This window comes from Pongo abelii, chromosome 4 (genome assembly GCF_028885655.2).
Source record: "Pongo abelii isolate AG06213 chromosome 4, NHGRI_mPonAbe1-v2.0_pri, whole genome shotgun sequence".
Lineage (NCBI taxonomy): Eukaryota > Metazoa > Chordata > Mammalia > Primates > Hominidae > Pongo > Pongo abelii.
In genome coordinates, this window is record NC_071989.2 from 123628483 (window position 1) to 123653908 (window position 25426).

The 25426-nt window shown below is 35.2% G+C and overlaps 1 protein-coding gene and 1 long non-coding RNA gene across 3 annotated transcripts; both read right to left on the minus strand.

The window, feature by feature from the left end:
* Positions 1–1243: 1243 nt before the first annotated feature.
* Positions 1244–25426, minus strand: FEM1C (fem-1 homolog C). Of its 2 annotated transcripts, none has more exons than XM_009240966.4 (3): positions 25038–25426; positions 23463–24196; positions 1244–6106 (listed from the first exon to the last, which is right to left on the minus strand). In XM_009240966.4, exons 2-3 carry the CDS (start codon positions 24004–24006, stop codon positions 4797–4799), a joined length of 1854 nt encoding a protein of 617 aa, XP_009239241.1. In that variant the 5' UTR covers positions 24007–24196; positions 25038–25426; the 3' UTR covers positions 1244–4796. The 2 variants fall into 2 exon arrangements, with proteins under 2 accessions (XP_009239241.1, XP_054411813.1); XM_054555838.2 differs by lacking the exon at positions 25038–25426 and adding an exon at positions 24380–24741.
* Positions 6123–23456, minus strand: LOC129047232 (uncharacterized). The gene is made up of 3 exons (XR_008525443.2): positions 14249–23456; positions 13439–13487; positions 6123–10061 (listed from the first exon to the last, which is right to left on the minus strand). It is a non-coding gene; the product is annotated as an uncharacterized LOC129047232 (long non-coding RNA).

Here is a 25426-nt window from a genome sequence, read left to right on the forward strand (position 1 = left end):
ATTCATTCGTGACTTAATTCCACTTTCATAATTTACCAAATTTTAGCTACTACTACTTTAAGAATTTCTGTCTTGAAAAAACTTAAGATTCAACATGAGAAAAAGAAAAAAGGAAAACATACCTAAGATACTAGGTTTTAGAACAACTATGTACTACTACAAGTATCTTTTATAGTTGCATAATCTACAATTATAAGGATGAAAAGATATTAAAAATAGATACCAATCCTAGGGTTTTCAATTTTTTCAAGGTAGGGAAGTGTATTATTTCACTTTTGAAAACAGATGTATATATATTAGAAAAATCAATTAAATTGACATAATTATATAAAGCTGTAATTTTATGAGACAAAATCTTATTTAAAAGAGCTTTACAAAAAAACATGCAATAAAGTAACACGGAACCCAGGAATCAATGACTTCACTTAACTCCCACAGCCCCAAACTTCTCAACAAAGAACGTTCTATCCACTAGTACAGAGATTTAAAAAAATGAAATAAAGTATCTTGAAGAAATAGAGTAACTTGAGGACATACTAAGACTTTTTCTTATTTAGAGCCTTAAACATACAATATTCTTTTACTTATAAATTTGGTAAGAGTCCTCTTAAATACTGGTGGTGGTAGTGCAGACAACCATAGAACCACAAGACCAAGGGTAAAGAAGACTAATGTTTAAAAGGTCCCAGTCAAAGGAAGACAAAGCCTATACTTGTCACGAATAAGGGATATTAACAATTCAAAAGGGAAAAACCCATAAAACTGGAGATTTCAATTTACGCTTGGAGTTTAGAAATTACAGCCATTTCATTTTCTGACTCAACTAGACCTTTTGTATTAGGCAAGTTAAACATAAAAAGAAACAATGACTACTTAGATTTTACAAATGAAAAGTGATGGCAAACAAACGTATAAAACTTGCATTCATAGTAATATATTTATGATATACTTCTGATCATAGCAAACCGATTAAAAAACAAGAATTAAAGGCATCCCTTCTCTTACGCAGTTGACAACAAAAGTCTCCCCACATCTTTAGTTTCTGTGATCTCTACTAGAAAAAGAATTTAGAATAAACTGTACATAAATCATACTTACATAGAAGTATTAACAATAAATCCTATCTTTTAAGTTTTAACTGGCTACAAATTATCAATTAAGTTTTTCTGAAACAGGAGTTTACTATCATTTGCATTAGGATAATACCAATCAAGTATTAAGAGTTAATAAGAATACACTTAAATTTGGTGCAAATTTAATTTTATTAAACCTTACAATGAATGTTGTGGCATATGATTTTCCATTGTGTGACAATTTATTAGCTGGCATCCGAATACAGTACTTCTTTTGAAAAAATACACAATGGGAACTGACAAAAGGGAGAGAAACTAGTTGTTTAGTGACACATAAGGGCAAAAAAAAAAAAAAAAAAAGAAAAGAAAAAGAAAAAAAGAAAATGATGATGACCAATTAGTTTGTTTCCTTAGTATCTAACTCTAAAATGGTTAAAGTTCTAGGCAATAATGCTGCTGTTACAGTGTAAAAGAGTATGTCATTATCTCATCCAACCTGCACAATTCTAAGAAAATTAATTACAAAAATTATCATACCTGTAAATTCAGCCTAAGGTTTCTGTTGGGCAATATGATTTTTAAAGAGCTACTTTTCCCATATAAGCTAAACAATTTTCCCAAATCATAGTAGACTGGGGTCTCTATACACATTAAGGTAGTCACTTTACAAGTGAGCTATCACTTAACTTCAAATTCATAATGGGCACCAAATTATCTTTGATTTGGGTTTATGCCTGTCAGATTTATGAATAAGAAAAATGACTATTTTTAAGTCTATAATCCATTTGTTTTTATAAAGTAGACTGGCATCTGAGTAAAATGACCATTTCTTTTATAGAAATGATCAAAACAGTGGAACATCTAAAATTCAGGAGGCCCCAAAAGGGCATTTCCATAGAAATGTTAATAACTTACACATTAACTCCAGTCAATAACACCATGCTACAGTGTACAGTTTAGTTAGACTCACGAGTGTAATTGGTTCATTATTAGATTTACTCATCTGTGGTTCAAAAAATAACACAAATTTAAGTATTTTATTATAATCCATCTCATAATTTTGAGAATACTTTCTGACAAAGGCTTTATCTGTGTCACATTTATGAAACAATTTTCCCTAAAAGAAAATAAAATCAGGGACAATTTTGAGCTATTAAATTAACTGGTTTTTCAAAACCTCCCAATGGCATTTGTGGAGATGGCAGAGAAGGGAGAAATGTATTCTAAGCGAAATAAGTCATTTTAGTTATCAAGACTGAGTTCTAAGTTATCTATTTTTAGTGGTGCAAAAATGCTATTTAAAGAAATCCTTACTTTACACAGGAGTTGCACAATTCAAATTCAGCTGCAAAACAGTGAGATGTGCCTCACTCTAAGAGCATGTAAGCCCTCCCATCCAGCCCCCAAAGAGGAGGAGGAAATACTAAATCAATTCAAAATTCAGTTATCATCTGTTATCCTCAAATTATCGAGATCAACTAATGTAATTTACTATAATGGCAAAGTTTTCCTTTATAAAAATAATAGCTTATTCATATATAATTCTTATACCACAAAGTTAGAGGCAGATGATTTCAAGACACTGACATTTGATATTTCTAGAATATTGGTCTAAATCACAAAGTATTCTTAATATACGTGACAGTTCAAATACTTCATCAAATTTTCCCACAACAAGAGATAGTAAAACCTCTTCATCAAAAAGTTGGAGAGCGTTCATTTATATCCAATTTACCTTTTCTTAATGGTGAAATCAAATTTACAACCTAGCAAATAAGTAAGAATATCTTTTAAAAATTAAATCTCAATTATTTAACCAAAAAGTCTAATGTTCTCTTGTTTATTTACTACTCTTCATTACAAGGTTTTTACTGACTAAAGATGATGACAAACCTAATGTGACTGTTTGCATTGATGACTCCTTAAATAGTGTAACATCAACCCTCAGAATAAAATGTCAACACAAAAATCCAAGTGAGTGATCCAGCTCATTAAACTCACAGGTAAACTGAGTTTTTCTCAAATCAATAAGGAGCTTTTTATTCAGAACAACTTCATTAAGACATTTGCAGGGCAAATATGCCATCATAAATTTTATTCTGAATTACAATAAAGTGCTGAATGATAATTACCTGAATCTTTTTTAGTACTTTTCACTTATCTTCAAGTTAAAAGAGCCCTTTCTGTGGCATTAGCAAATCTGTGAGAGAGAGAGAAAGAGAAAGAAAAGGAAAGAAAGAAAGAAAGAGAAAGAAAGAAAGAAAGAAAGAAAGAAAGAAAGAAAGAAAGAAAGAAAGAAAGAAAGAAAGAAAGAAAGGAAGGAAGGAAGGAAGGAAGGAAGGAAGGAAGGAAGGGAGAGAAAGAAAGAAAGAAAAAGAAAGAGAAAGAAAGAGTGAGAGAAAGAAAGGAAGAAAGGAAGGGAAAAGAAAAAGCTAACTTCCAGTAAGGGAACAGGAAGCACTGCAACCTTTCATGTTTAACTAGGGTGACAAATAATTGAGACCAAAGTAATCAAAGTAATTCATGCAAGTTATCTTTAAAGGTATACGTAAGCCTGAAGAAAGAAAGAAAACACTGTTACTGACCTTTGATATTATGGCAGTAAATTGCGTACTAAAATACCTTAATTATCCTAGATGCCTAGATCTGGCTTGGCAAGCATCATGCCACTGACATGCTTTAGCTCTTTTTGTAACTAAAAGTGATTTGCAGTTCAATTACTGAATATTTCAATGTGACTCATTAAGCTGTGTGATAAACTTTGAAGTTAAATTTAAGCAAATTCTCTACACCTAATCACACCATCAGCACAAGCAGGACAATGCTGGAGCAGCATGAAAGGTGGGTCACTTTAAAAAGATTCTTCCTTTTACTGCATGATATATTAAGATGACAGACCTAAATTTCAACTGGGTTAATGAGTTAGAATAGATCTGTTTCCCAAATTTAGCACACAATAATTTCAGTGGATTAGAGAAAGAAACCTCAGATGTGAAGAAAATGAAGAAAAAAACAAACAAAAAAGCTTGAGCTAAAATAGCTAAACTGCAGCTCTAAAAATTGTCATGCTACAGAGTACTTTCAAAAAATTAAGTTCGTAACAAACATAAGAAAACAGTGTTTTGAGTTGAAGTTGACCAACTGCTGCATAGAAAATATGCTAACATACAACAGTCAAGTTTAAGCCTGTGCATAGAGAAGATAAAGCACTTATGGTAACTGCAAATGGTAACAAGTCCTTAAAGTTTGTACAACCTAGTATGGGTCCATAAGGAAAAAACTGTAGTAGAAATGATTAGGACAAAAAATAAAGTAGAAACAGGGGAGAAACTTGAGAAGAGAAGAAAGAAGCAAGAAAAAAAGACTTTCAATCGTATAAAATTCACAAACCAGTAAAGTATAAAGACACCATGGAAAAATGGTTAACTCTGCCCCAAACACCCAACAGCAAACAAAACCAGAATGAATAAGCCTTTGGCAGACAATTTTAGAAATCTGAATGTTACATTTCTCAATAATTCACAAACAATATATTATATGGTATATTTATATTAAATATTGGGAAACCAATGTTCTAAATTTGATGCTTATAATGCTTTAGCCAATGAGAGCACGACGATATCAATCAAGCTAAATGAATGCTGGTGTTATCACAACAGTGCTCATTTATGAAACAACTGTTACCAATTCGTGCTTTAACAGTGCTAAAATACAGTCAAGTTATCATCTATGAAGGGAAACAAAAGTCTCTAGCTTTTCTGGGATATGCCCTTTATAATATATTCTATGATTCACTATGACACGAGCAGCAAGACACTGCAATGTGGTATGATTTATAGGCTGGATTAAATTTTTAGCTATTTCCTTCTCATCCAGCAAGTCACTAGCAGTTTGTTTGTGCAAGTTTGTGGCATCAAAATGTGCACCTGATTTAATAAGGAGATTCATGATGTCTGGATGGTTGTTAAGAGCAGCGATATGCAGGGGACTGTTGTCATCTGAGTCTCTGACGTTCACATCAGCACCACATTCTATCAATATCGCAGTAACTTGTAGAGATGGGAATTTACAAACAGGGTACCGCCCTACACATGTAGTATTCTTGTCCACAGCCAGATGAAGAGGGCTGAAGTTATTCTTTCCCCTTGGATGCAGCTTAAGAAACCTGTATATAGTCTGCTTTTTGAAATGGTCCTGTTCTAGAGTACAAGGAACTTTCTCTAACAAGCAAATTAAGTGCAAAATAATAGAAAGGGCCTTATTTAACTGTAATGGGTCAGCTGGACACTGAGTTTGTTTGATAGCTCGCTCTATTTCAAGGACGCTTTTGCAAAGTATGCCCATAAGATCATCAAATGTAACAGTAGTACCCAGCAGGCCTTTAGCCCTATCCTGTAGCATAAAGGAGAATAGTTCTGCAAAAGATAATAAGCTGCTGGCGGTCATCGGGCTTAAAGGATCCAAATTGCTCTGCTGCATATCCAAAGCATACTTCCATAGGTTGATGCATCGTTTGAAATTTCCAGAGTCTGCATAGACAGCGCCTCTATATCTAATATAGTAAGAGGTATCAGGATGAGAAGGACCAAGAATACGTTCTCTGATTAATAGTGCCTGCATTCTCATCTCATCAGGATCAGCAATAAGACCTTCTAGCTCTTCTGCACTGTTCACCTCCTTGGCATAATCATAAGCCATTATTAGTGTCTGTGGCACTGGTTTACTAATAATATTAGTCCTATCACTGTACCTCATGTTCATTGCCTTTTTCCAGTATTTCAAAGCCCCAAGCAGATCTCTTTTTTTGTCTACAAATGTAGCTCCCAGAAGCTCTAGAGCATTAATACGTTCTGTCTTGCTGGTCTGTGCATGGTGTGTCAGAAAATCCACAATATTTGTGTGACCAGTCACACTTGCTGAGAGAAGGGGAGTCATTCCATAACCATCCTTTTCCATCTTGGCACAATACATTAGAAGCATCTTCATGATGTCCAGACTTCCAGATTCTGCACAATCATGCAATGCAGTATTACCTTAAAGAGAGAGAGAGAAAAAAGAAATAACATACATTGAGGGACCAAAATATAATGTAAAATGTATATGCACTTTAGAACCTAAAGAAAAGCAGGCAGCTTTAAGCTCCTAAGTAGGACATACTTGGTTTACAAACGAGAAAAAAAATTCCCCCAGTACCCAAAACTAGTATCTGATATTAAACTTATTGAATAAATGACATGACCAAATTAGGTATAAAAAGACATCCAAAGTCACCAGAAGAAATTCAAACTAATCCATGGTCTCTTGGTATTTTTCATTAATGTTTTAAAGTGCACATTTTATGATCTAAAAATGGATAGAATACAAATAACCAGATATTCACCATTTTACTGACAAGTCACTTAACTTCCAGGTCAGTTTCCACATTTATAAACAAGGAATTGGTCTTTTTTTTTCTTTAGAGACCAGGTCTTGCTATGTTGCCCAGGCTGGTTTTAAACTCCTGGGCTCAAGCAATGCTCCTCCCTTAGTCTCCCAAAGTGCTGGGATTGCAGGTGTGAGCCACAATGCCCGGCCAGACTGGTCTTTAATATATCTAAGATTCTTCATTTTGACTCTAATAGTAGTCATAAATTATTTTTTCAATATTTATTTCTGATTGCCAAGTTGAATTTCAACTGTCTTAGCCAAAATTCTTGGTAACAAAGGACTTTCCCCAAAAAGCTCTCGTAAGAAAAACAAATTCATGGAATCTGAATAATATGTGGGTGCTTCAATATGAACTTTAAAAGGCGATATCTGAAGTGTCCTTTCATAATGGATTATTTCCTATTATAATTTAACTTTTTAAACATTCTTTATAGCTGTACTAAATGTTCTAACACTGTCCTTTTCTTCCCACACACAGATTAAAACTGACAACAGGCGCTGGCACATTAGTAAAAGCCTGTATGAAACATATTAAGACATCGGAAACATCAGGTATTTTAGCTAAGTTTAATGATAAACATTCTACTAATCGTCAAAATAGGAATTATCATGCCGACCTCTGGTATTTACATACAATGTTTACATAAAATTTCAACAGTCAGTCATTTTAGGCATGTCTGTAGAAAAGAGGTAGCATGGCAGGCTGAGACCACTATCCTTAGAAAAACCTTCTTGCAAGGTTAGACCTTTGGCTGGTAGCTGGGAACCTGGCTGGTAAACAGTTCTCTATACTGATCTAAAACTTTCCCTAAATGATAAGGGTGTCTCACTGTACCTAAACTGTTTGTACGAACAATGCAGTTTAGGCTGAATGTTTGGTTTCCTTCTGGGAGTCTAAAATTTTGGGTATGAGCTAGGCAAAGGGTACCTACATGACCAGCCCCCACTAAAAACCTTGAGCACTGGGTCTGTCATGGGTTTTCCTTGGTAGAAAAATGACACATACGTATTTACATTACTGGGGAAGAATATGCTCTATGTCACCCCTCACAAGAGGAATAAAGCATAAAAACACCTACAAAAAGATTTCTCTACACCTCACCTGCGCCTTTACCCCTCATAATTCAGCTGCATGTCCTTATGACATTACAGTAATAAATCTTACCTATGAGTACAGTTGTATGGTGAGTTACTTCCAAATTTGGGGGTGGCTTTGGGGATGCCCAACATAGCATGTGTACCAGAAAGTATTTTAAACCTGAATACTTCAAATAAATCTACTTTGTAACTAAAGTTAGAAAAAAACAAGTTATTATATGAAATATTGAGTCTTTCCACAAGTTTATCCTGTTTAGTCTTCTATGATATCTACAAGGACTATATAATTATTCTGACCCAAGATTTCAATGGTCTACAACGAAATAGTGTTTGATAAAATGTTTTAACAATGAGTAAGCTAACCAAGCACTGAAAGAGCCCAGAACTTCTGACTATCGATGTTCATTTGTTTAAAATAATTTCAATTAAACATGACTACTATACCAAGTATATTTTAAACACTGTTTTGTATTGAGGAGTTTTTCTCAATACATGTTTTTCTAAGAAATAGGCAATATAAGAGAAATCTGAATATAAAGAAATGGCTTAGATGGCACTTTTCTCTATTTAGAGTAGCACAAAATCAAGAATAAAATGTAGCAAAAGCTGGCCAGGCGCGGTGGCTCACGCCTGTAATCCCAGCACTTTGGGAGGCTGAGGTAGGCAGATTATGAAGTCAAGAGATCAAGACAATCTTGGCCAACATGGTAAAACCCTGTCTCTACTAAAAACACGAAAATTAGCTGGGCGTGGTGGCACACGCCTGTAGTCCCAGCTACTTGGGAGGCTGAGGCAGGAGAATCACTTGAACCTGGGAGGTGGAGGTTGCAGTAAGCAGAGATCACGCCACTGCACTCCAGCCTGGTGACAAAGCGAGACTTCATCTCAGAAAAAAAAAAAAAAAAAGGTAGCAAAAGCCAATTTAATGAACTATATTTCTGTATTTATTGAAAAAATACAAAATATATTTATTCTGAATACACCCACATACCAGAAGAAAAAAAATAGCTTTAAAAAAACAAACAATAAGGAAGACTTTCACATCCGGTAATGGCAGAGATAATGTAACATGATCGCCCTGCCACTAACAACTAAAAAGCTGAAAAACTTATTTTTAAAAATCTGCTTGACAGGATTTAAGACATAACAAGGGGACAATATGCAGGAGAAGAAAAAACTAGAAAGGTCAAGTCCAGAATTTGAGGCAGCTTTCCCACAGTGGCCTCCACCAATTCTGGAAGAGCTAGCTGAAAAACTGAGCAGAACTTCTGACAGCCTTGCAGGGATAGAGGGGAAAAGTGGAGCCTACAGCCTACTAAGAAAGGAACTTAGAAAATTCCCCACACTTTGGGTTAAAGCTCCAACTTTAACCCTAGGGAGTTAAAGTTAACTGCAAATAGACTAGCTATCACAAAAACTTAAATCTAATTTAAGATCATCTCATTATTGATTTAAAATAATCCAGGATTGCTAGTATACATAATTAAAAGCCAGAAGCAAATATAAATACTATTTAGAGGAAGATATTATCATACTAGGGTTCAAATTATTTATATTTTTCATATGTAATGCTTGTTATCCAATTAAAAATAATGAAAAGAAAATAAGGAACCATAACACAAAAAACAACGGAAATAAAGAGGTGACAGAAAAGCCCAACAGGAGACCCAGATAATGCAGTTTATCAACACAGATTTTCAAATAATAACTATGCTTAGCATATCCGAGGAGTTTTTTAAAATTGAGAATTCAACAGAAAACTGGAAACTAAAAATTCAGGTAGACATTCTAGAACTGAAAAACTCGGTGGGTGGCTTTAAAAGTGGATTTACACACAGCTGAATAGAGAATTAGTAACTGGAAGGTAAGTCAGATGAAAATATACGGAAAGAAGCAGGGAGTGCTAAAAGAACAGAAAAGATGGAGACTATAAGAGAAAGAGGGAACAATGTCAGAATATTGTTAACATACTCAAAACCAGAATTCTAGAGCAAAAAAATGGGTCCCAAAGCAATATTTAAGAAAAGATAAAGTCCAAGAATTTTCAGAAGCTGATGAAAGCTTAAACTGCAAATTCAGTAGGTTTTACAAACTCCAAGAAGGATAAATAAAAAGAAAAACACATTGACATACAACACAGCAAAACTGCTGAAAACTAAGGACAAAGAGAAAAATCTTAAAACAAGAGAATGAATGGAAATGACCTATAAAAGAGCAACAATCTGACAGCAAAGTTTTCATCAGGAACAACAGAAACTAGGAGACATTAAACGATATTTAAAAGCACGAAAGAAAAGTAACTGCCAGCTTAGAATTCTATACCCATATCAAGAATAAATGTCAAATAAAGAACCCTTTCAGGAATAAAGAAATGAAAAGGAAAAAATTAAGATATTTATTACCAGCAGATCTAAATACTATATGGCGTTCTTTAGGCAGAAGGAAGATGAGCCACATGGAAGCCTGGAGATATAGGCAAAAACATCAACAAAAAGGGTAAATTTGTGAGTACATCTAAATAAATACTGATTTTAAAAATAGTATCTTGTAGGGCTTGAAATACATACATAGAAATAAAACACTTGACAGCAATACCAGGAAATTAAGGAGGGTAATTGGTGTTAACGTGTTCTAAGATCTTTTTCTTGTAAAGATATAAAATTAGAAATTTATGTTAGCCTTTGATAAGTCAAAGTAATGCTATCTAGAATAACTACTAAAATAATAGAGGGTATGCATATAACTACATTTTCTCTAACATATAGAAAAAAATGAAATAATAATCCAAAAGGTGGCAAAAAAGAAGACGGAGGAACACAAAACAGGCAGGACAAATAAAAATCAGAAAAGTACCCAGGAGATGAAAATCCAAAAATATCAGTAATTACATTAAATGTAAGTAAACTAAATGTTTAATTTAAACATTTGAAAGACAGAAACTGTCAGACTGAAGATACAAAGAAAAGACAAAAACTTAAAAGACAAAAACTGTCAGACTGAAGATGAAAAGAAAACTCAAGACACACTGCCTACAAGACACACCTTAAATATATGGGTAGAAAATGATCTTTAGAAGTGAAAGGTTGGGAAAAAAATGTCCTTTGCAAAAGCTAAATATTAAGAAGCTGTCTGATATTAAAATATGAAAGTAGACTTTAATGCAAAATACATAATTAGCGAAAAAAGGAAATATTTTATAATGTTAAAAAATTCAAAATATACAGATATAATAATTTTAAACTTGTTTTCACCTAATAACAGAGAATTAAGTTACGTAAAGTAAAAATCGACAGAACTACTAGGAAAGCAAACAAATCTGCAAACATTAGTACATCTAAACATATCTTTCTCAGTTTAGAAGACCAAAACCAGTAAGGATGAAGATTTGAACATTACAAACTTGATTTAACTGGCATAAATAAAAGAACATGGCACTCAACAACCATAGAAAACAATTTTGCCCCCAGGGATACAGGGAGCATATCCAAATATTGACCATATTCTCGGCCGTAAGGCAAGTCTCAACAAATGTCAAGGGACTGAGGTCACTGAGTACGTTCTAAGTCCACTTATGAATGAAGTTAGATATACAAAACAAAAAGACAACTAGAAAAACCTGTCTATTTGAATTTTTAATATTCACTTGCTTCGTCGGTCAAAGAAGGAGGCCAAATGAAAATCAGAAAATTTTTTTAACTGGGTGATCATAAAAACACTAAATAACAAATTAGATAAAAAGGCTTATTTTTTAAATAGCTAAGTTTCCATCTAAAGAAGTTACAAGAAAAAACAGTAAATTACATTAGAGAAAGAAGAAGCAAACAGTAAAAAAAAAATTAATGAAAAAAGGGATAAGTATGCGAATACAGCATTTTTTTATATTCCCACATTTTATTTAACTGTTGCCCCCTTTTAATCTTATATTAATAACTTTGCAAGGTAGAGGTGATAAACTCATTCTACATACAAATAGAAAAGAGAATTTAGTGGGAAAACATAAACTCCTGTCTCCCAACTGCCAACTCAGTGTACTACTCATTTCTAAGGTCATATTTTAAATGCCAGTCATATTAAACCTCAATGAATAAATTATATCTAATATAAAACCAAACTTCATAATAGAACTTCAACCAATCACATCACTTTCCAACTCAAAAAACTTTCACACTTTCTCTAAGGAAAAGCAGACAATCTTTGAAATGGCCTTCAAAATTCTACATCATTGATTCTCAAAGCACTATCTGTGTGGAGAGAGCAATGAGGAAGAAATCTACAGTTTCAGAAAACATTATGTGCAGTAAAGTTTAATATTGGATATTCAAGGATATGTATTTTAAAAGACTAACAAATATTTCCCTACCTTATCTCTTTAGCTTCATTTCTCATTATCTCTGGAATGAATGATTCCCTGTGCATCTAACTCAGGGACTGGCAAACTTTTCCGGTAAAAGGCCAGATAGCATTTTAGGTTTCCAAACTATAAGGTCTCTGTTGTAACCACTAAACTCCGCCAAGTACCATGAAATATGCTATGGTAGTATGTTAAATTAATGGATATAGCTGTTTCCCAACAAAACTTTTACTTATGTACTCTAAAATTTGATTTTCATGTGTCATAAAATATTTTTCATTTGATTTCTTTCGCAACCATTACAAAAATGCAAAAACCTTTCTTAGCTCTCAGGCAGTACTGAAATGGGGTGGGCTGGATTTGAACCCTGGGCCATAGTTTGCCAAACCTGCTCTAACCCAGAAGACATTGTCTGCAACTCCCACACACAAGGGAGAAATTCTGCTTATGCTTCACATTATTCCATCCTAAGCACTTCTCCCAGCACCAGGAACAAACAGCCCTGTTCACTTCTACCTCTGTGCCTCTGTTCTTGATTTTCCTATAAAGCACTTCGTTCTTTACCATTTTAACTTCTTGTCCTTCAAATTTCACTAGAAATTTCAACTGCTTAAAGAGGTTTTCTTGGTTTTATCATATCAATTTTATCATCGTGAGAATGCCTGGTGAATAAATATATGAGTCATCCTAATAATTATTCACATAACATCTACTATTATAATACCTTACACTAGTATAATGCTACTGCTTCACAAATAAGTTCTTACCTAAACAGTCTATTCTTAAAGTATACAGATCCTACATTTCTTTTATATCCCAGAAGCAACTAGCAACCTGCTAAAGCTAAGGTAGATTCTAAATTTTTAATATTTGATATCACAAAAAGTAATTCAATCTTAGCTTTTGCAGACAAAGTAAGTTCAAAAAGTAATATCCTAGAAGGAGATCTTTTAAATTACTCTAACAGGTTAAGTGTATAACCGCTACACTTTTCTGCCCTGGAATGCCCTAAAGGTAAGTTTTTTAATTATAGCCTAGAGCATTATTACTTACAGCTTAGAAAACAGAGGAAAAAAAAAAGGCATGATCTTAAAGCAATTATAACTTTTGTGTCATTTCTCCAAGTCTTTTTATATAGTATGCTTTGACAAAATTATAATCAGTACATATATAACTGTTTCCTGCTTTTTACCTACATCTTGGGCATTCTGTCATGTGTTATTACATCGTCTGCATAGTTTCTGTAATTACACAGATTCTACATAATCCTTCTTAATGGTTTTATGGTGAAAGTTCAAGCAAGGGAGCAAGTCATACTTTACATAAACATTTCCCCGTTGATGGACATCTGCACTGCTTCAGAATTTTTACTATTAAAATTAATGCTTAAAAAACTATAAGGACAGATAACAGAGCAGTGATTGGCAAGGGCTGGGGGCTAGGAGAGGGGTTTAATGCAAAAGAGCATGAAGGACATTTTTGTTCTTACCTTTAATAAATAAGTAGTATATGTTTGTCAAAAATTACAGTACTGTACCCTAAAAAGTATGAATTTTATTGCATTTAAATAAGTCAATAAACAAATGACAAAAAAAATTAACGCCTACCTAAAATAGAATCACAAATGTGTGATGGCTTAATACACATCTTCAATTCACTATCAATGGGATTATAAAAATTGTTCAAAGTTCCACTTTATAGTATTCTTTCTACTACTAAAATTAACTTTTTAATTTATATTACCTCTATTCCTTGGTAAATAGAATATTTTCTCATATCTGTTTATAAACTTTATTTTCTTTTATGACATGTCTATGTTTCAGTTTCTGAGATTAATCTGGCTTTCTCTGTATAAGCACTTTATAAAATGATAACCAGTTTGTTAAATTTACTGTAAATATTTTGCTTTGTCAGTTTTTTCAAGTGTTAGATATGCTATAAGTATTAAATGTAATTTTTTGTGAAAAAGTATAACAAGCCAAATTAAAAAAGTGAGTTACCACGGTCTTGTGACTAGTATGTACTGTTACATGCCAAAGATCATTAAAATCATATTTTCTTTTTTGCTAGTTAACATAATTGATTTAAAGTTTTGGTGCATAACAATATATGGCAAGTACTATAGATTTAGCTCAAGATTTTTCTCTTGGTTACATAGGCCCTTTAAAAACATTCCCATAACACAGTGATCGTACTTCCCAAAGATTTTCCATCTCCACATCATGTCTTCTTTTTGCATTCTCAGAATGAGAAAGACAATGAAAAATAAAACAACACAAAGTTCAAAAATAAATACTACCAGGAATCTGAGATGAAATTAAGGATATGCAGCAATGAAATGTAATGAATTTACCTTTGGCTAAAGAAAAAAAAGGAAGAGAAAAAGAAAAACATATTATATTAAATAATTCTCAATGCCTGATTAAGAAAAAGTTCATTTGGAGAAAAAAAATATTCTGGCACTGAATTCATAAAAAAAAAATTTCATGATTTCTCAAAAGACATGTTTGTTAAATAGGCATTTCTTAGAAATCAGGTTAATGGCACAACATTAAGTATTAATTCTGTTAAAGCATTTCTCTAGAAAGCGAAAATATTATGATACGAATACATTAATTTTCAAAGTCATAATTTAACACAAAAACAATGCTAAGAAAATCTGGAAGAATGAAAAGTGCCATTTTCCCTGGGATTCTTCTGGGATGAATATTAAGGTCAGGAAACTATGGTAAGTGCTCCTGCATTAAAGGGTGGTAGTATTCCTCAAGAAGCATCTGAAGTGCCAATCTTCACTGCTGTTAATTTTAAAGACACCTGTAATCTTTTAATAGCAGGTAAGACATTAAAAATTCATGTTCAACTGTGAAGCTTAGGTGCCTAGGAATAGAATCAACACTTTTTTCAAATTAGGTAACCCAAAAACATAGCTATATTTTGAGGAAGAACTAGTTAGAGGCCTAAGAATTATCTGGGTCCAAACCAAATGTTTTGAGTTTGATAAGGGCAAGTGATTGTTACCAACCAACCACCTAAATCATAAAAGAGCTTCAACATAACATATAAATATCTCAATTTGGATAAAATTACCAAGATTCACCAGGATCAAGTCAGTTTCTAAACCACCCTCATGGAGTAGACAGAATTTACTGCTCTTTTTAAAAAAACAAAAATGTCCTCCTAAGGACTGCAAAATATTTAACAAACACAAAATATCTTTAATTTAAATTGCTTTTTCTAGCAATAACAACTCAGTAGATTCTGCCATTTGTAAATTCCTCATGTATTTCAAGTTGTGTGTCTGTGTTTAGCATAAGTCAAATAAAGCTGTGCTTCTCAAACGTTCATGTATAAAATCACCAGAGAATCATAATAAAATGCAGATTTTGATTCAGATCATCTGGGCTGGATCCAAGTGATACCTATGCTGCTGGTCCTTGAGTAGCTAGAAAATAGAGAAGGAATCTTATTTTCTTGTTTGGTATACAGATACTTGCCACATAGCTAATATATCTAATAGCAATATCAAGTCATATGAACATAAATTTAAAAGGAGGGCTAGGTCACAGCCCTGTTTTACACCATATAGAAATAAAATTGTATCATTCCTCTTTACTCTAAATTTAACCATATGCCAAAGCAGGAAAGGGTTGTGTTTTACAATTAGATTACAAAGTTTCATCCATGGAAAAGTTCCTGCGTAGTAAATGGCATAGTATCAGTAAATTCTGCAGTCTACTCCTAACAATTTTCTTGTTTAAGTAAGACATTATATAAGTGACACACAAATTTCCTTAAAAATCAGTTTGTAAAATAAAAATCCAAATTGGTATAAACACCACCATCAAAAAAGTTAAAAAAAAAAAAAAAAACACAGAATGGGAGAAAATATTTGCAAATGATATATCTGATAAAAGACATACATAAGAATACATAAACAACTCTTACAGTTCAGTAATACAAAGATAACCCAGTTATAAAACATGCAAAGGTTAATGAAGAAACTCCTCCAAAGAAAATAGAGAGACAGAGAGAGCCAATAACCACACGAATTAAGCACATGAAAAAATGCTCAACGTCATTAGCCACTGGAGAAATATAAATCAAAATCACAATGAGGTATCACTACACACTTCCTAAAATGGCTATATTAAAAAAGAAGAAGAAGAAGAAGAAGTGTTGGAGAGGGTGTGGAGAAACTGGAACTCTTCTTACATTGCTTACAGGAATGTAAACTGGTACAACTGCTTTGAAAAACAGTTTAACGGTTCCTGTTAAAAGAGTTACCATACAACCCAACAATGCCACTCCTAGGTATATGCCTGAGAGAAATGAAAACACGTATCCACAGAAGAACTTCTCCATGAATAGCTAAAAAGTATAAACAACCCAAATGCCCATCAACTGCTGAATGAATAAAAGTGATATATCTATTTCAATGGAATATTATTCTGCAATAAAAAGAAAAGCACCGATACATGCTACAAAATGGATGAACCCTGAAAACATTACACTAAGCAAACAAGACAACTCACAAAAGACTACATATTATGTGATTCCATTTAAATTACATGTCCAGAACAGGTAAACTTAAGACAGAAAGGAGATTACTGGTTGCCTAAGACTAGTGCAGTTTCAGGGGAATGAGGAGGGATAGGAGGGAGTGACTGCTAATGGATATGAGATTTTTTCGGGGGTGATGAAAAGCTGATAGTTGTGATGGTTGTATAACCCCGTGAACATACTAAAAAACCATTGAATTGTATACACTTTAAGTGGTTTTGTGAATTTTATCTCAATAAAGCTGTTTTTAAAATCCAATTAAAATAAAAATATTGTATTTTTGGTGAAAGTATAAGTTTTGACTGATAGAAGCAGCAATTAGAGGGTCTTTTATTATAATAGATTTATTTGGAAAGACACAAAAACAATCCTCACATCTCTCTTTCTTCAGCCTACTATGCTTGGCACCAACCCATTCCTTCCTCAACTTTGTAGCTGGGGTTGGGCTGAGTACAGAGGTGGTCCACTTGTAAGATGAGGATGGGGTGTGTGGTTCAATTGCACAATAATGCTGATTCCAAGTATTTTATTCCCTGAATAACTAATAGGTGTAGGTTGATGGAGAAGGTAAGAAGGGATAAAGGGAAAAAAACAACTTAGGGTATCAAAGGAGCACTAGAAGGATTCTCTGCTTAGAATGTTTCCCTTCCCTATGTGTAGTCTATCATGAGAGATACTCAAGAAGTTCAAAAAAAAATAAAAAAAAGAAGATAAACTGTGCCAAGACTACCATGTGCCCTCCCTTCATTAATTCTTTGTATAAGACACTGAGCAAAGAACAAACAGAAATTTAACAATAAAGGTCCTTGAGCTTACGACAAAGTTAAACGCTAAAAAATATCTGCATCCAAAGAGGTAAGATGCATTCTTATAACCTGAGGGAGATGAGGAATTGCATTTGAAATGAGTCTTGATGTTAAGTAGAATTTTCAAGGCTAAGAGCACTGGAGCTAAGGGATGAGGACTAAAAACAACTAATTATGTGTAAAAAACTCATCTAATGACAGAAAACTTCAAAATTATAATTCCCTGTCCTCTAGTTCACAGACTCCCTGTTCAATCACAGCTCTTCCCAAAGGGAGGAAAAAAAGAAGGAAGACATGTTTTGATCAGACATGCATCCATGTGACTTTTTCATCTGGGTCTCTCCCTATCTCTTCCACTTCTATCTTCCATCACATATATTCCTGGTGCCTCAACAGCATAAATCTATGTAATGCCCTGGGTTTCCTGAATTTTATTTCAAACAAACATATTTTATCAATCAATCAATGAAAATCTGATAAAAAATGAAGCAGTGAAGGAACTACATTGTACCCGAAGGCCAGTAAGTGAAACGTAACTTCTATCTTAAGCTCATGTTACTGCCACGAACAATATGAACAGCAGTAGTGCTCAGGATCTACTCATTCTCACCAAACTATTCAATTCTGTGAGGATTCACAGTTCAAAATCCAATCTCCAGGGACAAAGGACCACATGGATATTTCCCTATTGGACTCAATTTGCACACCATCTACAGCTTAGTTTATCCAACTAAGATACTAATTCTTCCCAAGGACACAGAAAAGTGTGCCAGGGGATACAAGGGGGAAAAGAATGAACACGGAGCAACTTGCAGGAATAACTTCATAATTTGGGATTAAAGTGTTAATGAATTCAACTAGTAAGTTATTTAAACATTATACTCAATCAAAATAAATATAGATATATTATAAAGTATAATTTTAAGTCCCTCCCTTCCCCCTTTTATTTTTCTCTGTAAGTAGGTGTGCTGAGGTAACCAACAGCTGAGAAGAGTTTTCAAAGTCAAGAAGGAAAAGAGAACTTCACCTTTCAACACTCAGATAGTACTAAAGTATACTAAAATAACCTAGAATGACAGCAATCATTATCTTAGTCTATCTGAATACCAACAGTTTTTAGTTTACAATGGAGATTTTCTCATTTGAGATTCTTGTGCATTTACAGTGGGGAATTAAATAAGATTTTTCTTTAGCATTTCCTTGACTAAAATACATCTATACTCTAAATGTCCATTCTATGAGACAGAAATAATATAAAGCCTTGGATTTGCTTTAAACTACTATAGAAAACAAAAGGAAAGTAGAAACTTTTTTTAAACTTTAGCAAATGGATAATTGTTGAAGATGATGAATACACAGTGGTTCAATGTATTCTCTCTGTGTAAGTTAAAAAATTTCCATAATGAAAAGGCAAATAATCTGTCTGAACTAGTTCTCTCAAACCCTTTTAATGCTAGCAATCCTTGCCACATGCCTACATGGATTTCTCCCTTTTCTGAACCCCTATATTCTACCTGTGCTATTCATTTTTGTCCAACTACTGTCTTACTTTGTTACTTCAAGTCTTCATGCATGTATTTATTTCCCTACAGAAAGGCCTATAAAACATAGTGCTTGCCATCAAGGAGCTTATAATCTTTCCTCTCTTAAATCCAACATGTCCACTCAACAAGCTCATTTAGGGCCAGATACTCTTCCTAATGCATGGGGTAAAAACACCAGGTCTTTAGCCTCAAAGACTATGTAGTAAAATGCGGTTAGATGTCACAATGTTGTAGTAGAATGCAGTTAGATAAGTTTCTCTGAAAACAAACAAGCAAACAAACAAACCACTCCAGTTAGTCCTCTGCTGAAAAACTTTCACTGGCATGAAAAATAAAATCCAACTCCTGTACCTAGATTAAATGTCCTTTAAAATTCAGCCCTGAGTGCCTTTTAGTTCAAATATGCCTACTTTCCAATTCCTGGACCCACCAAGCATATTCTTCAAAGTGCCTTTCCTTATGCCATTTCCTAAACCTGCAAAACTGCCAAAACCCTTCTACAGATCTACATCCCAATAAACTTTCTGCAGATCTAAGCCCCAACCTGTCCGTAGATCTAACACCCCAAAATTCAAAGCCCTGTTTAACTTCTACTTTCTCCATGAAGCATTCCTAGTCAGTACACTCGCTCTAAAATCCTATAGCATGGATTGCTTATGCTATTCCTTCATAAGTTAAAAATGTGACACCTCGTATCTTCTCATAACCTCCAAAATGTCCCACAGAATGCCTTGCCTACAGAAAGTGCATGTTAATTACCTTATTACCAATTTACTTATTTACTTTGGGTATCTAAACTGACTGAGGAATGAGGACAGAATGTCTTCTAGAGCCAGTCTCCAAATCTGAGCCTACAGAGTTTTCTATTGGTCTGTAGTACTGAATCAAGAACTTTTAGCTGCTCAATTTGTGTTAGAATTACGGTGTAGAAGTGGAATTGAAGAGGACTTCACTTTGGATCTGCAAAGTTCTAAGTCCAAACAAAAACAACCCCAAAACACAAACAAAAGAACCAAAGGAGGCCAAAGATGACTATAACCATGAAGCGCTGAGATCACTGTGATAGCTCTGAGAAGGACTCACCTAATCACTACAGATTTACAGTCTAGATTCTTAAACAGGAACCAACTCCTGTCTCAAAACTCAATTGCTATGACTGTTAAACTGAAGAGGTATTCCTAAATATATCAAAGATTTTCTCCCCTTTTGGAATGCCATGGGAAAAGAAGAAAACCATTGTCCCGTCAGGTTGTAAGTTGTTGGGGATAAAGCATTTCCAAATATCTAATAGAAGAAAGCACTACTGTTGCACTTACCATACTGTGGTTTAAGTATCTGCTTATGAACCTGTCTCTCCAATCAAACCATGAGCTCCTCAAGAGCAGGGAATCAAGGACTGGCTATCTTGTCTTATTTCTCTTTGTATATCCTAAGTCTAACAGCCTGGCACACTGAGGGACTCAACAACTGCTCTCTCAATTAGTGAATTCCACCTTAGGTTAAAACATGTTCAAAATGCCAATAGCCTGTTAAAAAGTAATGAAAAGAGGTTAAATAATATGTTCAAATATCAACCGCCTGTTTAAAAGTAATGGAATGTAAAAGTCACATGCATTTTATCTTTAAGCAGACCAAGCGCAATGTATTGACATTTTCTTTCCTCAGAACCATTTCCAGTGAATGACACACAAAATGTCCTAAGGAATTATTCTATTTCAACTCTAGTCTTATTAATCTTTTCTACTTTTTGAATGGGGCTAAAAAAGTGGGGAAAAATCCTCTCTTGCTGCTAAATCACATCCTTCTCCAGTTTCCCTGCCTTAGTTTCAATTGGTTCCTGCTTTTGTTACCATTAACCCATAGAAAAAAATCCAGAACCAATGAGAGAATGAGCAGTGAAGCTTCAGGATCAGAGTGGAGGAGGATGAACATGTACTTTAATGTGCCTCCAACATTCATGAAGAATCACTATGGAAATTAACAGATACCATGGAAAGGTAAAAATTCTGCACATGAAGTGACAATATCTATATGCACGTGTATGTGTATAAAGTTGATGTTACGAGAAAACAATTTTTGGTATGAAATTGTTTTCTCATGTTATATGTAGTTTTTTTAAAGACATACATATCAGATACTGATACTGGGGAAAAAAATGACTTAGAATTAGTTTGGCCAAAAGAGAATAGACATACCCTCACATATAAGGCTAAAAGATGATAGTGGTGATAAAGGGAACATTGTTTTGAAAGAGCTCAAAGGTAATCAAGTTAAATACTGTTCACAGCTTCTCAGGAGAAAATGCTGAAAAAATCTGAGCTATTTATATTAGAGTTCTCTCATATACTATATCTCCACAAGTATATAAAGAAGCTTTGAAAAATATAACGGAAGTAATACCAGTTCTCATGTCTCCAATAACATAGGAGTTTAAAACATATCCCAATTTGACTTAAATATGAGTTTATCAATAATATCTACATCAAGCTGATGAATAAAAAGCCCAAAACAAAGAAACAAAAAATTCAACAAACCTAAACAAGCAGCCATGATTTCAAACCATTGCCAATACTAACATGGTTAGTTCAGCAGTAATTTGTCGTCTTAAAACAAGCATTCTTCAAAAGAATGATAATTGTTTGGAGAAAAAAAAAAAGCCATGCTGTTATTTGATCTACCAAGCCACCTCTAAAGATAATCAGGAACAAACAAAAACACTTATTAGAAAGAATGTTTACAGAAACATTTTTTTATCATACTGAAAAACTGGAAGCAACATAAAACTCCATCAGTAGAAGAGTATGCAGCTATTGAAATTAAAGAGCTATAATTGGTAATATTAAAGATAACATTTATTAAGCTAAAAAACAGGTTATAGAACAGCATATAAAACTGCATACATATATCAGTACGCAAAATTCAGAAATATCTTTGGAAGTATTATCCCTGAGTACTGGGATTTTGTGGGATTTTTACACTTCCTCTGGAAAAAAAAATTCAGAAAAATCACAATGATCTTGTATCATTTTTATAAAAGATCACACTTGTATCATTTTTATAAAAGATCATACGATCTACAGCAAATATGCTCAGTAACTATATAGTGCCCCATAATTGTGTGGTTTAACCTTTCTGAAAGGCAGACACTATTACAACTGCAAATGTACATTCACTTTGATTTAGCAATTCTAAACACAGGTATTTATACTACAGTTATTCTCACACAAGTGTGAAAAGACACATTTTTGTTCAAGAATGTTCACAGCAGCATTGTTTATATTAGCGAAGTACTGGATGTGACCTAAATATCAACCAATAGAGACTAGATAAATTATGAACACTCATACAACGAAATACTGTATAGCCATGAAACAGAATGAGGTAACTATGTGTGTTAGAGTTGAATGACATCCAAGGTTAGAAAAATAAATAAATAAAGATAGAAAAGTATGTAATCAACCACTAGACGGAGGGTTACACAAACAAGTATGCTTGTACATAGACAAGTATGCTTGTATTTGCATAGACCAGCTCTAAAAGGACACATAAAAAACTGTAAATAGTGGTTGTCAGCGCATTAGAGATCTGCAAATCAGGAATAAGACTTTTTATTCAAATGTAAACCAACAATGTAAACCAATTTACACTGTTTGATTTTTTTTTAACATGTCTATATGCTACTTTTAAATTTTAATAGCTTTTAAAAATTAGGTAGTGAATTATTTTGCTGTCATATAAATAGATTCGTGTAAGGGAAGTTAAGGTTTTCAAGTATCAAAATTATGCTATCAAGGCAGTTGCTTTTAAGGGTTAAAAAAATTCTAAACTACTTTTTGCTGCTTTTAGTTTATTAAAATCAACCAAAATTATACACAATCGTAAACCAGAGCCCTTCTTCTGGACAAAGGTGTTTACACTGTTGCTAGCCAACAAATCTACATCTGTTTAATCTAGTCCTTGTTTTTCAATCTCAGTATTGAAGCAGTTTTAAAAATGTGTTTTCTCTCTTGCTATATTTAATGCATGTTCTTATAAAAGGATTATCTATTGACCACAAACAAATACAGAATAAGGGAACAGATTTTCTCCTTTCCACTGATATTAATCCTTCCAGGTCAGTTTGGCCTAGCCTTCTGTGACAGAAAAAGTGAAATGACTGCCTAGAACAAACAAGACCATGACTCAATAAATATAGTAATTTCTACTCCAAGGTTGTTCTAAAAAAACAAAACAAAACAAAAAGCTAAGAAAAATGTATTACACTTAACCATATTCCCAAGTAGATTAAGCATTAGCCTAAAGGCTAAGATCAGCTACCACTAACATGCTCTGTAACTTTGGGGAACCCATTTCCCAAGAATTTTAAGTTACTCCAAATAAGAGAGAAAATACTGCCTAACAGCGTAACAGAAGTCTTTTATCACACTTTTTCAATGTATTACCAAACATCAGAGAAACACTCAACAAAGTCATACTGGAAAACTTACCTAATCAAAACAGGTCTGTCAATGCTGGTTTACTCAACACCAGTGCTTATAATTATTTATCAAACTTCCTGAAAACAAGTGGTAGACACTTAGAAAAACAAAGAAGCTGAACTCACCTTTGACACTTTTTCTATTAACATCTGCCCCCTTTTCAAGTAAATACTGAGCAATCTCTTTATGTCCTTTGTAACATGAAATCATCAAGCACGTATGCCCATGTCGGTTTGACACTTCCAAATCAGCTTTGTGTTCTACAAGGTACTTCACTATTTCCAAATGGCCATCGAAGCACGCAGCTCGAAGAGGAGTTGAATTAGTTAAAGTCGTGTTGTTGACAGATGCTCCATGATTTAACAAGGACTGGACCACCTTCAGATGTCCTGCTGCAGAAGCGGCCCACAAAGGGGGAGCCCCCTCAATGGTTTCACCATCAAAATTGACGGAGCCCCCAACTTCTATGGAGGCACTGCATTGCTCTAGGAGGAATTCCACCATGTCAAGGTGCCCATACCTGGCGGCCATCAAGAGTGGCGTGGCCCCATTTGTTTTTTCAGAGATCAAGGAGGAAACCTCCTCTTTGGATTTGCTTGCCAACAATTTGGTGAGAAGCCGGAGTTTGCCATCCCGAGCTGCGTTAAATACTGCTGTCTTTAGATCCATTTATGTCCAGTTGAGAGGCTGTGCTTTATTTATCTTTCAAAGCAGAGCTCCAGTTTAACTCTATCGACACAGGCAAGAATCACAGGAACCAAAGTTCAATGTTAATTGCTGCACCCCAGAACGAAGATACAACCACGAAGAGTATGTTGCGTCCTACTGCTTTCCAACATCTGACAACCAGGGCACCAAACTAGAGAAAGAAAAAAAAAAGTAGCAGCATTTAATTTTCTATAGAAGAAGGCAAAACACTTCTTAATTTCCACTTCTGTGGGAAGAAAGGAATAAAAGCTATACTTCAGGCACTACTCCATCACACCCCTCCCCCCCCCAAAGAAAAGGTGGTAAAGAAAAATACAGAAGGGTACACAGAGACCCAAATGTTCTGGTCGCAGGCAGTCTCCTCCATGTGCGGAAAATTTAAACACTACTGGCAGCCCGTTTTCTCGCCTCCAGCTCTAACCAGCCAAGCTTTGTTCTAGTTTTGCTTTGCACACGCCCAGGGAGAGTACAACCGAAAGAGGCAGGAGACTCGGGTTCAGAAATGTTTCTCTTTCTTGCAACTGCAGGAGAGCTGGCCAAGGGCGCCAGGCTGGAAGGCCTCACTGAGGCCGGGTTTCGAGAAGGAACAAAAAGGTCGGACACACCAAACCCCGGCTAAGGCCAAAACTCTGCCCCCGAAAGATTCTCTTTCCTTTAAAACTACTCACGGCTCTCAGGAAATCCGCCTGCCTTTTAGTCATTAACTTCGCCCGCCCCATTTTGATCACCCCCACCCCCCGCCAAGGGATGATCCGCAGGTTCCTCAAACCACAGTCGCCCCAACACAATCTTCCCCTCTCCCAATTCCAAACAACGGCAGCCCCCTCCCCAGTCTCCTCCATCGACCACAACCCCCTCCCAATGGGCCAAGCTGTGGCCTCCAACCCGCTGCCCGCCTTCGGCTCCCCCGGCGCCCTCCTTCCCGCCCAGGCCTTCCGCGGGCACCTCAGGCCCCGGCCCGAGCCCTGGCAGGCCGCCGCCGCCGCCACTACCTGCCCGGGGACTAGTCCTCCCCGCCGCCGCTGGTCACTTGGGCTTTGGCCGTCCCCTTCAAAGGGAAACCGTTGTCCCCGCCGCCGCCCGGGCCACCCTGCTCCGCCTGCGGCCGCACAGCTCCTCCATGCCCCGCGCCCCACAGGAATGAATCCGGCCGCGCTGTTCGCCCCGCCCCGCCACCCGAGCTGCCTCCCGCCCTCAGTCGGCTCGGGCTGCAGCGGCTGCAGCAACTGCTGCGACGGATGGTGTAATGGGCTGCGAGCCGGGGGCCGGACAAGCCTGAGCTTCACATCACTGACTGTGCCGCCACGCCATTGGGCCGGGGGAGGGCGGCGGCCGCGGCCAGCAACCGCCTAGGGGCGGGGCGGGGCGTCGCGGCCGGGGC

What these genes read in the sequence shown, in the direction of transcription:
- FEM1C (XM_009240966.4), bottom strand. Translation starts at nt 24,006, where the DNA reads ATGGATCTAAAGACAGCAGTATTTAACGCAGCTCGGGATGGCAAACTC. An exon ending in TAATAGAAAAAGTGTCAAAG is followed by an intron (nt 6,107 to 23,462) that starts GTGAGTTCAGCT and finishes TCTCTCTTTAAG; the next exon opens with GTAATACTGCATTGCATGAT.